Below are 17,211 nucleotides of genomic sequence, written 5' to 3' on the forward strand. Positions count from 1 at the left end.
GAAAATTTTGAAGAATTCAATTAGTAAGCCTTGTAATTTTCTGGCTAACAGTGTCTTGATCGTGGATGTATGGTTTTGTACTCATTTATAGGGACACAACACGTATGTACTCACACCTACATATATGATCACATTGTTTTGTTTAATCCTTCCTAACCCTGAGAAATAAGTATCTTAAAGATAAGGAAGCAAAGTCTAAAAGAGATTAGGTAACTTAAATATCACACACTGATTAGGTGCCTAAATTGGGATTTGAAATTAGGTCTGTCTGACTTCAAAGCCTTGCTTGTTCTTTGCCAATAAAGAGGTAATCAAAAGATTAAAATCAATAACAATAATGAGAAATATGAAGAAATAAAAGGTAGCTAAAGTTAGGTAATTATGCAATCACTTTTCTTTGACCTTTTGAAATTGGATAGAAATCTTAGAGTAAAAGAACTGCATAATTTAAGACCTTTTTCACAGATATTTTTTCAACCTTTTGTCTGAATTGATCACATTTTTCCATTTAAAAACAAAAACTCATAGACACAGACAATAGTTTAGTGGTTACCAGAGGGTAATGGGGGTGGGGGGTGGGAGATGAGGGTTAGGGGGATCAAATATATGGTGATGGAAGGAGAACTGACTCTGGGTGGTGAACACACAATGGGATTTATAGATGATGTAATACAGAATTGTACTCCTGAAATTATGTAATTTCATTAACAATTGTCACCCCAATAAATTAAAAAAAAAACAAAAAAAAACAAACTGTATTTTGAGTTTATTTCTATCATTTAATATGCAATAATAAAGATTGGTTTTTTAAACTGAAAAAAAATGTAATGTAGATTTATCTTTCACAAAATGATTTTCTACAGCTAACAGACAAAGTACTTCACAAGTAGATGTTCCTGAAAATAATTCTAAATTTACACTGGGAGTCTGACTCCAAAGCAAGAAAAATCCTATAGGTAATATAATAAAATTTTTTCACTACTTTCACCTTTCAAAAATAAAATATATCAGAAAGGCCAAACAAGCACACTCTTACCAGCTTTGCCTTTGCCCAGGTTTGTGCTGCTCTCTGTCCAAGATTGAGAATCAGTAAGAAGGTGGCTCTGGGACTCTCTCAATGGCTTTGCAGGAAATTGATGGTTTTCAGGACTGAATAATAATCATTATCACAATTATCAGATTAACCCTTGACAGTATTAAGGTGAGTGTTTCTCAAAGTATGAACACAAACCACTTACAGTGCCAGATATTGTAGGAGTTACCCAAGATAATTTGGGGAATACAGGAACAATTAAATCATACTGACTCACAATAAGAAAAATGTTCTCTTTTCAATTCTTTTAATTCCTCTGATTACAATAAGATGACAATTTTTAACTCTGGCAAATTTCCATTTTTAATATATAGAGTAGGCCTTAGCCTTACACTTTAGCAGGTGAGGGAATCTAGTTAGAACCTAATAGTATTTTATTATCAATTTTATTTTTTAAAGTTATATTCTATTTACAACAAATTATACTAACTTCTCATTTATGACAGTTATACAAAGTTTGGTTTAAAAACAACTGTCGGTGCCAATTTGAATAAATACATTAAAGAAAAATACTAATTTTTGTAAGTGGATATGGAAAAAATATATAAAGGTGATGGCATATCATATATAAAGGTGATTGACTTTTTCAAGTTTGAGGAAAAACTAGTGTTTCTAAAGTGCCTTAACTGGTCTTGAACCAAGAATTCTCTATCTTCTTTGATAAGACCAAAACAACCAATTTGAGTATTATCATGCAGGAATGTTGAAAACATGACACTATCAAATCTTACAAACCTGATGTTTAATTTGAGAAAATGAAGAGTCTTAAATGAAGAATTTAAGTTTTAAAATTTAAGTAGACATGCCACATATCAACATATTGGATGGTATGAGAAAATACACATAAATTAAAATAACATTTCACTTAGAACAAATTATTGGCATAGAAACTATTATTTTAGAATACGCTGAAATAGTAATTATAATAATGTTCAAAAGAAAAAAAAACTACTTAAAATTCTTCCAAGAATAATTTAACATATTTTAGTTGTCTATAACTATTATATTTTTAAAGGACATACTTTTGCTCCTTAGTAATTACCTCATAGCTAAAATTTGAGAATATTTTAATTTTGTGCAGCTTTAACATACCCTTATTAAAATGTTGAAGATAAATCATTTTTTTTAAAAAAAGCTTGTCTCCCATTCATATGAAAAAAAAATCTCTTTTACTCTAATTCTTATTCTTCAGGAAAGAGACAGTATTCCAACATACTAACTAGGTCCTGGTTTGGGGACTCCTTATAGATTGATTACTGCTAACAGGATTAATTTAAAACAACTGGCAAGGATCCATTTATTCAACGATATTCATTGAGTACCTATTACATCTATGAATAAAGTCTTTGATCTCATGGAAGTTTCATTGGTAATTGAGGAAGAATGATCATAAAGAGAGAAATATATAGTAAGTCAGGTGATAATACAAGCTATGACAAAAAAAAAATGTATGGGGAATTGGAGAAGCAGGTTACTATCTTACAAAGGGTTTTCAAAGATGGCCTCTATTGTGAAGATACACCTAAATAGAAAGTGAATGAAAAGAAGGCACAGATCATTCAGAATTCTGGAGGAAGAACATTTAGGAATAGGAATTAGCAAGTACAAAGGTACTAAATACGGGACATGCTTGGCATATCAGAAACAGCAAGACCTATGTGTCCGAGGATTATGAGTGATGGGAAAGTGATAAGGGATTGACATCAGAGAGGTGTTGGGGGCAAGATTAGATAGGACAAGGCAAGGACACTCGTTAGTCTTTATTCTAAGATGGGAAATCAATGTAGGGTTTTGAGCAGAAGATGACAAAACCTGATTTATGTTTTAAAAGGATCACTGTGACATTTTAATTGAGAAGAAACTGCAGTAAGGCAAAAATGGAATCAGGAAGATTAGTTAGGAGGAATTAAAACAATTTATGTGAGAAATGATATAGACATAGGATGCATCTCAAAATTTACAAATGGAGTAAATACAAGGTAACTGAAAGAGGGGAATCCAGGAGGATGTCCAAGTTTCTGGTCTGAGCACCTGGGGGAATGCAGGTCACAGCTACTGATATGTATATGGAGGAATGGAGAATATCAAGTTTAGAGTGGGCATGAGGATGTAGATAGATGGAATCAAGAGTTCTGCTTTGTACCTGTTCAGTTGCAGATGACTTTTAGACATTTGAGTGGGAATGTTGAGCAGACAGTCAGATATAAAACTCTGGAGCACAGAGGCGACACCAGCATAAACCATAGAAATTTTATATGCCCTAATCAGGGGAAATTATAAAATTCTGTAGAAGAGACTTTAGCTGTCAAAATCCAATATTAACAGGAGGAGCCTGGTTTCTTGACCTTTTCAAGATCACCTTGCTCGGTAACAGTTCCAGAACTAGGATTTCTCTCAATGCCCCTGGTACACTTAGGAGAGATACTATCTCTAAATCCCAAATCGTCTTAAACTACAAAAAAACATTGAAACAAAGGTCCAAAAACATTACTTGCAAACTCTTAAATTTCATATAAGCTTGAAAATGTGTTCTAACTAGAACTAGATTAAAACTAGATTTTTCTTATTAAAACTAGATTTTTCTGCACCAAGGTGTAAGAAAAACCATTAACATTTAGCTCTGTGGAATTTTCAAGCCCAACTCACAGGGCATGACCCAATAAGACTCTGGTGCCTTTGAATATCCCTGTGAAACACATGAAAATGGCCTGCTCATCAATTGATAAGAGTCTGGTATGTACATCGCTCACTCTGGGATGGGGTGGCAAATAAGTTTCATCTCTGACAATTTAAAACAATTTGACAAGGTTGCCAGGGTGTCACTGCCTTGAGAAACATTCTGGGGTCACGCCAGGACGCCCAGGGGAAAGTACTGTGATCAATAAGAAATAGGCACTAGATGGAAGGAATGTAGCCAGAGGTGCTGTATACATGGCATTCTGGCAAATAAGAAACTCCCTAAAATTTAGCTAGGAATGCTATTATGGTTATGTTTTTGCTATTGGCTTTCACTCAAAATTAAAAGTGTGGTCATATTCAAATAACTCTGTCTTAAAGATATAAAGATTAGTGTTTCAAACTTGAACATTCATATATGTATAGCATTTTAAAAGTTTAAGTAGTTTTGCCTTTTGCCAGTTAGTAGCAAATTTCTGGTCTTCCTCAAATTCTTGATAGACAGGAAAGAAACAAACTTAAAGCAGGGGCAAAAGTCTCCAGACCATAAATTTCTAAGAACCCTCCCTTCTCTTTCCAAGGAAATGGTTCAGATAATGCTCAGAGGTCTTTATAGAGCACCAAGAATACGGTGCACACTACTAATGGAACTGTCCAGTGGGTGTCCTGGGTTCCATCTGATCCCCAAAGGCCTTATCTAGGGAAGTTTTCTCATTTCTACAACAGTTACTACAGAGAGGAAGGACCTAGAGAGTCAAAGGGAAAGCTGACATTGTTTGCTCATCTGATCACTAGGGAAGCTAATATGGACTCATATATATTTTTTATTTTAAGCATTACATTTAAAAAATCATAATATATTTCAATCAACCAAAATGTATAGAGAATTAACACCTGTTTACCTATCACCCAGATTAATAATGGAATTTTACAAGTATAATTGAAGCTCCCTATGGACCCATCCCCAGTCATACTTTCCTTTTTCCTCATTCTAAGTGGGAACCATTGCAGTAAATTATCTTATGTTCTTGAAATTTTTTTTCAAAGAATCATATAACTAAAGGATACATGAAGATAAATATGTTATTCGAAAGTAAAAAAAGAAAAAAAATGGAATTACTTTTTAGATGTTGAATTCAGTCCTGCAGGAGTAGATGGTTGTTCAGGATCCTGGTTAACAAGGCAAGTTGGAAAGGAGCAGCCATCACCTAGACTATAATTAAAATCAAAACTTACAATTGAGCAATAAAAAAAGACAACAGAGTGACACTCAGAGTGCTGATGTCTGCGAGCAGGACATAATTATACTATGGACAAAACATGCGAATCACACACTGGTTTCAATACAATATGTTTAGGGAGATGAGATAACTGATTTCCACATTGATGTAATCATGAGTCATAAAATCATACTTTGAAAAAGAGGAGTTCCTATGCAGAATTATAGAGTTCTTTTATTGTATTACTTTCATTCCTTTAAAACCTGAAAATTTTCACAACAAAGTACCTTGAAAAAATGGGTAGCAACCAGTACTTCTTCTCATCACCAAAAACTTGTCGCATATTTTTACCGAAACCCAAGCTGAATCCATTCTTATCTGTTCCGTGTCGAAATACTGGACTTCTAAATGCCTCTATAAAAGATAACAGAGCAATCACATGAGTAAAGTATATATCAGCTAGTAACTCCTATATTTAGAAGTGATTGAATTAAACAAAAGAACTCGAAAATCAGTGGCTAATCCCCTGTGAGTACTTATGTGCCTACCAACAACTCTGCAATATAGATCGTTTATTTTGTTTTAAAATAATCATAAAATACAATTACATTTATTTTAATTTTTAAGTAGCTTTTTAATTATAATAGCAGCACATGTGCATTGTAAAAAGTTAGAAACTATAAACAGGCAAATATGTTAAAACTACATCTTCTAGCTCTTGATAGATGGGTGGATGGATGGATGGATGATGGATATAGATATATACAAATCTATAGTTTTTTAACCAGAATGTAATGTGCTTTTATGTGCTTGTTGGCCATTTGTATATTTTCTTTAGAGAAATGTTTATTTAAATGTCTAGTCAAATCCTTTGCCAACTTTTAAATTGGACTGTTTGTCTTTTTGTTGTTGAGTTGTAAGAGTTACTTGTATATATGAATACTTGGCCCTTATCAGGTATGTGATTTACAAATATTACTCTCATTCTGTGGGCTATCTTTTTACTTTTTTGATAATGTCCTTTGACACACAAATTTTTAAATTTTGGTAGTGCCCAATTTATCTATTTTCTTTTGTTGCTCATGCTTTTGGTGTTGTATCTAAGAATTAATTGCCTTTTATGAGATCCTGAAGATTTATCCTTATGTTTTCTTCTAAGACTGTTATAATTTTAGCTCTTCCATTTAGGTCATTGAACCGTTTTGAGTTCATTTTTGTATATTATGTGAGGTAGGGGTTCCATTTCATTCTTTTACATGTATATATCCAGTTGTCCCAATACCACTTGTTAAAGATGCTATTCTTTCCCCATTGAATGGTCTTAGTACTCTTGTCAAAAATAAAATGGCCAAAGATGTTTAAGTTTAGTTCTGGACTCTCAATTCGTCCATATCTTTATTCTTATGCCAGTACCACACTGTTTTGATCACTATAGATTTGTAGTAAGTTTTGAAAAGAGTAAGAATTAAAAAAAAAAAATTTAATGGATTTTTTTTTGCTATTTGGGGCCCTTGAAATTCCATATGAATTTGAGGACCAGCTTATCTATTTCTGCAAAACAAGGCCATTGAAATTATAATAGGAGTTGTACTGAATCTAAAAATCACTTTGGGTAGTAGTATTGCTATCTTAACAATATTGTTTTTAATCCATGAACATGGGAAGTCTTACCATTTACTTAGTTCTTCTTTAACGTCTTTCAGCAATGTTTTATAGTTTCACTATATTTGTGTTGCTCTGCCTTGGTTAAATTTATTCTTAGGTATTTTACTATTCTGGATACTTTTGTAATTGGAATTGTTTTCTTAATTTTCTTCTTGGAGGGTTCATTGCTGGTGAATAGAAATACAACTGATTTTTTGCATATTGATCTTGTGTCACGAAACTTTGCAGATGTTATTTATTAGCTCTGATTGCTTTTACTGTGGATTCTTTAAGGTTTTCTATATGTAAGATCATCTGCCTGAGATGTTCTGGCTCTTTCTATGACTGACATCGTAGGTTAAATATGTTTTATTTTGGTGAGCTATTCCCTGATCACTTTATCTAAGTAAGTTCCCTTCTACCATCTCCAGCCTTTGATTCATACCTCAGCATCTTGTTTGTTTCTGTTAAAGCTCTTTGTGTTTTGTAATTACTGTTACATTTGCTCCTTGATTTTCTGTGCCCCTCACTAGGCTGTTTTGTCCTTTAATCACCACTGAATATACAAAATGCTTTACATACAATGGACAGTCAATAAATATATGGAATGAGTGAATTTATTTATGTCTGAGTCACATACCACAAAACAATGTGGGAAATAAGAATGATTTTTACCACTTCAGGACAGATTGTCATTTAATAATATGGCAATTTTTGATGAGTAACTATTTATGTATTTAAAGTTCTGTTAACTACAACAATTGGATACTCACCTAATGTAGATTTATTTTTGCTGACTAGCCAACAATGATAGCCAAACAGAGAAGACAAGCTGACAGAAAACATAGCTGCAGCAAAGAATAAAAACATAATATGGAACTTGGCTTGAGTATCAGGTAGACCATTCTATAAAGAAAGGAAAAAAATAACATGTTTTGTCAAAGGGATAAGTATTCCCCTACTTTTATAAGATTTCTTTTTTTGCTTAAAATGTTTCTTAAATTTAGATATGGAGAAAGGTACATGGCTTTATGTAAAAACTTTGAGAAAAAAATATAGCATCATATTAAAATATATGTTTACTGTAGTATGAATATATATGGAAAAATATTTAAATTTGGGATATTTATTTTGCTTTGCATAACCAAATCATAGAAAAATTATGGCAGTATGGTAGTATGTGTGTAAACTATACCAGTAGAAAGCAAGATGAAAGAAACTATAAAATATACTTCTGAATTTACTACCTGACCATGTTTTAACATAATACAGATTTATAAATGTTTAAATAGTTTTATTACAATGCCAGAAAATAAATGTTAATTGGCACAGTTTAGCTACTATACTCATTGATGTTTTACATCACTACAAACACCAGCACAAGTACAAGAACACATAAAACAACACATCCACAATAATGATTCAAGCTATTTTAAATAATAGCATCACAAAAAAGATCAACACTGGAGCATAACATCTGTCTAAAATAAATCTTACAATATCCATGAGATAAAAATAGGCCAACTAAAAGCAAAACTAGTTTGACTCTCATTATACGTATTGTCCGAAGAGACCTGGACTTGCTCTAGAATGCAGGCTTAGGGCTATGGACACTTAGGGAAGGACCAGAGTGGTTGAGAAGCTTCCCCTTCTGATAGCCGGGCATACTATTTCATACCCTGTCATACCTATCAGATTGACACAGGTCACAAGATTTCACTGATAGCTTTTGACAGCAGAGTCCTCACAGTGAAAACAGGCCATTCCTTTACACACATATTTGTGATTGGAACTAAAACCATCCACAGGAATGAGGAACAGTGGGGTGCCATCCTCTCAGACATTCATTAGGGATCATTCTTCAAGCTGGACAACGGAAGCACACTTGAATGCTAGGAGCATATCCATGTACCTGTGTATTCCTAGTGCTTACAATGTACCTGGCACAGGGTAGGCATTCAATAAATCTTTAGTTTTGAATGTGGTTCCAATCTCACATAAACGATCTAGCAATTGAGAAAGTCTTACCATAATAATGAATAATTGTATGAAAATAATAAAGCAATCCTCGCAGATAGTAACTGTTTTTTACTATCATTTGGTATTCATAGGAGTATCTTTGGATATTTAAAATACTCAATTTGTTTTGCTCACATTTAAAATAAATGGTGCAGAGAAAAAATGAACTATCTAAAAAACTATCTAAAGTCTAATCAAGCCATGCTTAATAAAAATTTGGGACATAATAGACATAATAGTTTAAAAAATAATCTTTTTACGCATAAAGAAAACACTTCTATTTTTAAATCCTAAAAATAAATTCTTATACAGTTCATTCTTGTTATTGGCAGTGGTTGTGTCCTGTAAAGTTACCATGAACACTGAATTTGTGAATACTGAACCATTTCTGCTACGGAAAATACAGGGTTAGGTTCCTGTGAGCTTCTGGTCACAGCATTTTTGTCAAATAATCAATATATAACCTTGTGTTCTGTGTGTTTCTGCTTAAAGACACCTTATTTAATATGTTATTGATTCACTAATAGAGAACTCGTGCCCAACATCGCTACAACTCATGCCTGAAGGAAGCTTATCTAACACATGTATTCTCCATAAAGCACATCAGTCTTCTTTTGCTCAGAAACACCAGACAGTACTTCAGCACTATGCTTGAAGACCTTACTAAACAGTAAAATCACCAATGAAAAGCACAAAAATGCAAAAAAAACATGGCATTAAATAGAAAAGCACACTTGTTGAACAGTACAAAGAGTTGAAACAAAAGGCAAAGCGTAGCCTTGTTTGATCTCAACTGGGAGTGTGCACATGGGGCAACTCAAACTTTTAGCCTCTGTGCATGTTCTGCAAATGACCACGAAAGCTCTGAGAGTACTGATTTGGGGGGTGACAGATAAATTTTAACAAGTTGGTGAATTCACAGATACAGAATCTGCAAATAATGAGGGCTGACTATATCTAAATGAGCTCTATTCTATAAAATTAGTGTCTGAAATAGTTCACAAAAGAAAATCTATGTTATATATTTTTGTATACTAAAATAGTTCACCAAGGTAATGACTTACTGTCCAAAATTTGATAAAATACTGTAAATCTGTAGCAGCAATAAAAAGACAGTACAGCAGAGAATAAGCCAAGAAAAGGAGGAAAAATTTATAATTTGAAAATCCGACACAGTTGTTCACCCTGTTAACAAAACAAAAACATTTCTGTTAGTCTTACATTTTCAACCCAGGTATACATAAGCTCAACCTTAACACAGTGTTTCATTTCCTATCATTTGATATGTATTGGCATTTCCTTAACTGTAATTCATAAGATTTCTTTACATATACAAACATCAAAAACCAATTTTACTAAAAAGGAATTTGTGTTAAGATTTTAAAAATATATTATATAATATTGCTTTACTCAATCATGAACATATATAACTGTGCAGTTGACACAGGTTTGAACTGCACAGGTCCACTTAGGTTTGTTTTTTTGTTTGTTTGTTTTTTCCTTGTAACTTTTCTCCTCTTCTTATTTATTTATTTTTCTTTCTGAATCTTTTAGAGAACAAATTTCTTTAAAAATACTAGATCACCCAACCACATAGATTTAGTAGAGTTCAGGATTTCTTGGCCATAATGATTAGAGTTAATGTCAGTCAGATCATGTTTAAATTATGTGAATGCAAACCAGTGAGAATCTATTTCTAATTCTTGATTTGCTTACTTGATAAGCCAGTTCTAAGCTCTGTCTCTGCCTCTTTTGTCTTTTTTGCCAATTTCCTGGAGGAAAATTATATTTCTTTGTTATATTACTTTTTTATAGTATTTTATTTTTAAATTATAGTTAACATTCAATATTATTTTATATTAGTCTCAGGTGTACAGCATAGTGGTTAGACATTTATATAATTTATGAAGTTATTAGTCTAGTATCCATCTGGCACTATACATAGATATTACAATATTATTGACTGTATTCCCTATGCTGTACTTTACATCCCTGTGACTATTTTGTAACTACCAATTTGTACTTCTTAATCCCTTCACCTTTTTTCACCCAGCCCTCCCCAACCTCCCTCCCATCTGGCAACCATCAGTTTGTTCTCTGTATCTATGGGTTTGTTTCTGTTTGTGTGTTCGTTCATTCTGTCCTTTAGATTCCACATACAAGTGAGATCATGGTATTTTTCTTTTTCTGACTTATTTCACTTAGCATAATACCTTCTAGGTCAGGGGTGTCCAAACTGCGGCCCGCGGGCCAACTGTGGCCTGCAATCCATTTTTTATTGGCCCGCAGCAAATTCCAAAAATATATTTAGTTTACTTAAATAAACCAGGTGAGGCAATATGTACTGCACCTCGAGTGAGTGGCTCGGCTATTTGTGTATTTTACCGCATGCTGCCCTTGGTGAAAAACGTTGAAAAAAGTTTGGACACCCCTGCTCTAGGTCAATCTATGTTGTCACAAGTAGTAAGATTTCATTTCTTTTTAATATGTATACTTGGATTGTTTTCAATAAACATACAGTCAGCCATCGGTATTCCTGAGTTTCATATCTGTGGATTCGACCAATACTATTTTCTACACTTAAAATGTTGTTAAGAGGGTAGATCTCATTTCTGTGTTTTTACCACAATAGAAAAGTTTAAAAATGTAAAAAGTTTTAAAGGCAAACATTTACTTGTCTTATGAATAAACTGGAAATTTAGGAGGGAAAAGAAAGATAAATGTTTGTATTTTCTACCTCAAATAATAGGCAAATAAGGCAAAGGGAATAATAGCATTAGATTTAATAATTTTAGAACTTAAATAGTACATAACAAGTAAATTCATAAAGAAGCCCAAAATTGTGGGTGCACATTGTATGAAAACAAATGTATTTGTCAGAGATTCCAGGGTGAGTGCATACTGAGATTGTTTTTTATGACATCTGAATGAAATAATGGCAAGAAATAATATCGCAAAAGTCCCGTAAAGCCTACTCTAGCTGTTTGTTTGTTTTTTTCTCAAAGGACACAGGATATTCCCTTAGCTAACTTGTGTTGCTTTCAAAAGGGCAAGATGGGTAGACAAAGGCTGGGGTGCTGTGGGGCTGGACAAAGTGAGTGAGGACAATGACTCTTTTATGGATGAGGGGAAAATGAGAAGGCATAGAAAAGATTGTTTCTCTTCCTACAGAAATGCAAGCAGCAGCTTTTATGTTAAATGATAAGTAACATTTTTATAGAAAGTAAAATGATGTTAATCATAGATTTTCTAACATCTAATTTAGGTTACTTTAACTTCTACTTAAGAACATGATGTAATTTGCCACGTCAGAGCCAGGAAACACAGGAGAAAGTCAGTAAATAAAGACCAGGTATGTTAGAGTTTGATATGTATTTCACACTTAAGTAAATATAATAATATTCATTTAATATTTAAATTTAATACTAATATTTATTTTTAGTGCGGACTAGAAATAATACTGGTACCTTTTCTTTTTTCACTTTTGAATTTAGAACCACACTGTGTGTAATCTACAAAGTTTATTTCAAATTTTAATTTGAAATTTCAAAATAAATGAGATGGCTGCTCCATTCAGCTGGCAGCAGGTGAATATTAGGCCCTTGCAACCAAACCCTTCACAAATTGACCCGACTACTGCTTCTTGTAAGGCAGCGTTGGGAGCTGAGATGGTGGCTGGGAGAGTGGCTGCAGCATTGGGAGGCAATACTGGCGAGGAACAATTTCAGACAAGTTGAAAGGTATTAGTCAGGTCATTTAACTTCTTCCACATTGCCACTTAAGGGTGAGAGTGATGATAGGTACGTATACAGGTATGCAATCTGAACCCACTTTTAAAAACTCTCGAGTCTTAGAGCTGTTCCCTTCACTTATTTGATCGGGTCTGTCAAAATTTAAGATTGTCAAATTGTGCTGTAAGTATCTTATAAAGCCAAATTAATTGCAGGTTTAGAAAGAATGCTAGCATAGTAAATTATTATTTTCTACTTTTGTAACACTGAGTATAGCAAGGCGATGGATGGCAAGCTTTATAGGTGTGCACTAGTTTGGGATTAATCCTGATTGTTTCCACTTCTCCATTCCTGATCATCACAATCCCTAATAACTTTAAGTTAGAAAAATCGGAGTCAACTCTAGGAACCTGATTTCTTTACCATTCTTCTAAATTATATCTAGAATACACCATTGTTCAGAAAGAAGGGTGTCTTAGTATGGGCTCCCCCAAAGCAGACCCTGAGAAAAGAACTTATATATAGTTTATTCGAAACAAGGAGGGGAGATAATCCAAAAAAGCTTGTGTTCTTAACGAGTCCCTCACTGGTTGAGGGTGGCTTCTTGAAGCGTTAATATGCTGGCCTTTCTGAACTGCCAGGTTTAGGAGCAGAACAAACCTGCCCAGGGAAAGAACTCAGATACAGAAGCTCTCAGATACAGAAGCAAAGAAACAGGTGGGGAGCTGTCAACAGGCAAGGGAACTGTCTACTGCAGGTGCAGTGAACTCACAGGTAGGTCATGGGGATATGGATGGGGCACTGACAGCATCTGTGGCTGGAAGGGTCAACAGAGGAATTAAGGGGGATTAAGATGATTTATAATTGAAGATACGGGGGGACAACTACTTGCTGAGAATGAAAACAAAATGAATGAAAGAATGAGGAAAGCAAAAGAATGAATACAATGAAAATTAATACAAAGGGGATCTCAATTATTTATTGAGATCTTTGTTTGAAAAGAACATTGTTCTCATAGGAGTTAAAGAGCCATAACTTGCTAAAGAAGAAAATCTAGGCGGAGAGAAGGAAGGAGTATCTCAGAGAAAGATATAGAATATTGTAAACCTGACATTCCCCTATTGTTTCCTGGAGCTAAGATAACCATTCCTTCTAAGTATAGGTTTCAACTTATACCTACTGTAGATTTGTGGGCATGTCTACCTTTCTCAAATGCCACCTGTGAAAGAAGATAAAGCTTGTAGAATAATCATGCTTAATGTCCAAATCCAACCTAGCTGGCAACCTCGGTATGATTGACAAAGGTATATCTACACTGGGATAAAAAATTATAGGGAATAGTAGAAAAAGTCAATCTTCATTAGTTAATTAGATCTCATAAATAATCATCTATTAACTCCCCTAATTTCATGACTTAGAATTTTTAAAAAAAATATTAGTAAATTTTAACTGGAAACTCTTGTTTAAACATATATGTGTATTTGCATGTTTGCTATTCTACTCCTTAATGCCAAGTTTTATGTAAAACAAATTGTTAATACTTTAGATGAATTAATTATTATGAACTTCAGTGAGGTACTGTGTATGATTTATATGTACATTTTGGTATAATTTCTGGAGATTATTTTAGAATCTCTATATTTCTGCATGTGCATATAAAGAACACCATTTGTTCCAAGCAAATATGAGAAATTAACTTTTAAGTTGTTAAGCTACTGGTTTTATAATTATTTCATGGAAATTCTCCTTTAGGCTCTTTTGAGCTACATAAGCAAATATTAGCAATTAAATCTGAAAGTACCTCCCAGATCAGCTAAGGCAAGATTTCATTTATAAAAAGATTTAAAGAGATAAATAATTCCATTTTTTTAAGGTGTAAGGGACAAAAACTTGTTTAAGTACAGAGGCATACTCACCATGGGCAATGATGATCCATCTTCAAAATACATCTAAAAAGAAAACATACACACACAAAATTCAACACCTCATAAAAATGTAATCACATTAAATTATAAAAAAAGAAATATGAATTTTATTTCAAAAGAGTTGTGGCAAGTAAAATATTGCAAAATTATTTACTTATCTGAAAATTGAATAAAAGCAAAAGTCCTCATCTAAAAATAAACACTATAACCAATTCCAGTTATGATACAATAATAGAACTTTAAATTTAAAATACACTGCTTTAACATGCAAATCAAATAATTCATTTTATAAAAACAACGTGATATGTTAATACAGAACTATTTTATGCTAAAGAAAGTACAAAATGTGAAATGTGAACAGATTTACTGAAAGTCTGGATAAAACTTTTCCTTTAATATCAATCCTTAAGCCGAGTGGTTATACTAAGTATATAATAACATCTGACTTTCATGAAGTCAATTGAATTATCTTTATAAAGATGGGAAAGAGTCACAGAAGAAGTACTTAGTAAGTCGAACTAGCCAAGTCTGAGCAGCTAAATATCATGCACTTCATTCGTGTCAGCAAGAATTTGGGGGGAGGAAGGGACAACTGATTGTGATCCTAAGCCACACTCGTATAAACGTGATTGTTCCACTTATATTTCCTAAATAAAGATCTGAGAAGCATGAATAAGGAGAAAGGAAAATAATCTAGAAAACAGTGAGAAAAGAAATCAATTAAGTAAAAAGACCACGAGCATGTAGACATTTTAGAAGTAAAAAATTTTCTTACTTATCGCAGACGGAACAGTGATGGCAGCGGTCTGGTTTTATAAGTTGGCATCTGTCACAATATCGGATTGCTAGGAACAGAAAGCTCCACTTAGCCTTTGATTTAACAGTGAATTGAACATGCACTTAAATGGCTTTTACCATCTAACCAAATCTAAATTCTAAAAAGCATACCGAATTTAAATTTGGTAAAATTGAGATATTCGACTCTGTTTAAATACCAAAATGGAATGACTTGCCTACAGCCTCAGTTCCCCGGAGAGGTTTCCCAAGAATAGAGGATCTTTTGGGGAAATTTTTCTAAGGCATCCTCAATTGTCAGTTGTTATAATAAGGCTCATGATTGGTGTAAACATGTCCATTTCTACTGAACTAAACACAATGTCTCCCTCAAGTAAATCAATTATTTCCTGTACCCTGCCAGGATAACTAGATAAAGATATAACCACATTTTAGAAATTTGTGAATGAACTCTATATGTTACTTAAATTGGGAACGATCTCACATTTTCTCTGTTGGAAATATAAGGTTTGAAGTGAGTATTGGAAGAAGTACTTCCAATAGATCATTTTAATTATTGTAATTGAAGTCCTGATCCTTTCTTCTCTGATACATATACCAAAGACAGTTATGGGTGACTGGTTTCAAAAGGCTATTTCAGTCCACAGGCATCTTAGAGGCTACTAAAATTATAGGCAGGCTACTAAAATTATAAGAAAGCAGTTATTAAGTGGGCAGCCCAGTAGGATCAGTATAACCAAACTAATGAATTTAAAATTTGAAAAAAAATACTTGCAATAAATAATTACCAAGGTTATGTTGGCTAATGTTATAATCTCTGAAAAAGGAAGCACTTGCTGTAAACTCAGAATAACATGAGCTTTTTCTTAGACAGCAAAGCCTAGATGGAGTTGTTTTCAATACTGAAAAAAGTTCTTAATCATCTCCTCACAACTCTCCTTTCCAGGAATTGCAGAGGTGCATGGCATGGCCTTGCTGCTCATCTCCTGAGGGATGAAGTCCCACAGGTACATTTTCATTGGTGCTATAAGGTCTCACTGGCTCATGCAAAGTATTAAAGTGTACGCAGTGTTGGCCAGAGAAATAGAATGTGAACCACATGTGAACTTTTAAATTCCGTAGGAGCTACACTGAAAAAAAAAAAAACCCAAGGGAAATTAATTTTAATAATTATTTTACCTAATATAGCCCAAAATATTATTTTAAGATATGATCAATATAAAAATATTAACAACATATTTTATATATTTTTTTCATAGCAGGCTTTTGACACCAGCTATGTATTTTACACTTATAGCCACATTTTAAGTGCCCAATAGCCCAAGGGATTAGCAGCTCTATAATATAATGGATAGCACTGACTAAAGTTACATTTCCTGGTGATGTTTGGTAGGCAGTGCTAGATTCTCTCTAGATAGTGATTGTCTCTACTTTAGGGTACACTGGGGGGAAAATCTTTCAAATCATCTACATATTGTTAGGTCTCTGAATGTTGGAGACCTTGACTTCATGTTAGGTCTCTGAATGTTAGGTCTCAGAGACCTTGACTTACAGATAAAGCCATGTCTGCAGGAAAACAACAAAATATCTGTTGCTCTGCACCTGCAGACAGAGCCAAACTTGCAGTAACAGAAAATGCCACAAAACAGTTACTGGTTTGTAGGTAGTCAACATTTTCTGTTCAAACAATGCAACGCTGTCAGCACAGCCGCTATAAAACCCTCCTCAGGCTCTCCTTTGGGGCTGTAAGTCTCCTTTAGACATGCAGCCTGGGCTGTAGCCATCTTTTGCTCAGCCCGATAAACCTGTTTCTTAACAATAAAAACTTTCTTAACTTGCCCGACTCTACGCGTTCCTTTACCAGCTGACCTATCACATACCACATTGTGTGTTCCTTCACCACCCAGTCAGTTCTCCTTCCATTACTATACATTTAATCCCCAAATCTTTCAAATCAAAGTAGGCAATAACTCACAGGAAATCAAAACAATGTAGAAATAAGCTTTTGTTTATCATCTTTTAGAAACAGAAAGTTAGTCTTTTAATTAAAAAAAAACCCACTCTGTATGCCATATTTCATTCAATTAAAGTCATCCAAGTGTAATTTA

General features: G+C 33.6%; 1 protein-coding gene across 1 annotated transcript in view; it reads right to left on the reverse strand.

Moving 5' to 3' along the window:
• Positions 1-1,007: 1,007 nt before the first annotated feature.
• Positions 1,008-17,211, reverse strand: part of LOC308496875 (palmitoyltransferase ZDHHC2-like) — a gene marked incomplete at its 3' end in the record, with an annotated part of 48,716 nt that continues 32,512 nt past the window's right edge. Inside the window, exons 5-11 of the mRNA XM_081046663.1 lie at positions 15,084-15,153; positions 14,300-14,332; positions 9,717-9,837; positions 7,407-7,539; positions 5,277-5,403; positions 4,890-4,982; positions 1,008-1,149 (exon numbers count right to left, since the gene is read on the reverse strand). Of these exons, the coding sequence (XP_080902789.1) occupies positions 1,008-1,149; positions 4,890-4,982; positions 5,277-5,403; positions 7,407-7,539; positions 9,717-9,837; positions 14,300-14,332; positions 15,084-15,153 (719 nt within the window). The remainder of the gene's footprint in view (positions 1,150-4,889; positions 4,983-5,276; positions 5,404-7,406; positions 7,540-9,716; positions 9,838-14,299; positions 14,333-15,083; positions 15,154-17,211) is intronic.

Source organism: Rhinolophus hipposideros (assembly GCF_964194185.1).
Source record: "Rhinolophus hipposideros genome assembly, chromosome: 4".
Lineage (NCBI taxonomy): Eukaryota > Metazoa > Chordata > Mammalia > Chiroptera > Rhinolophidae > Rhinolophus > Rhinolophus hipposideros.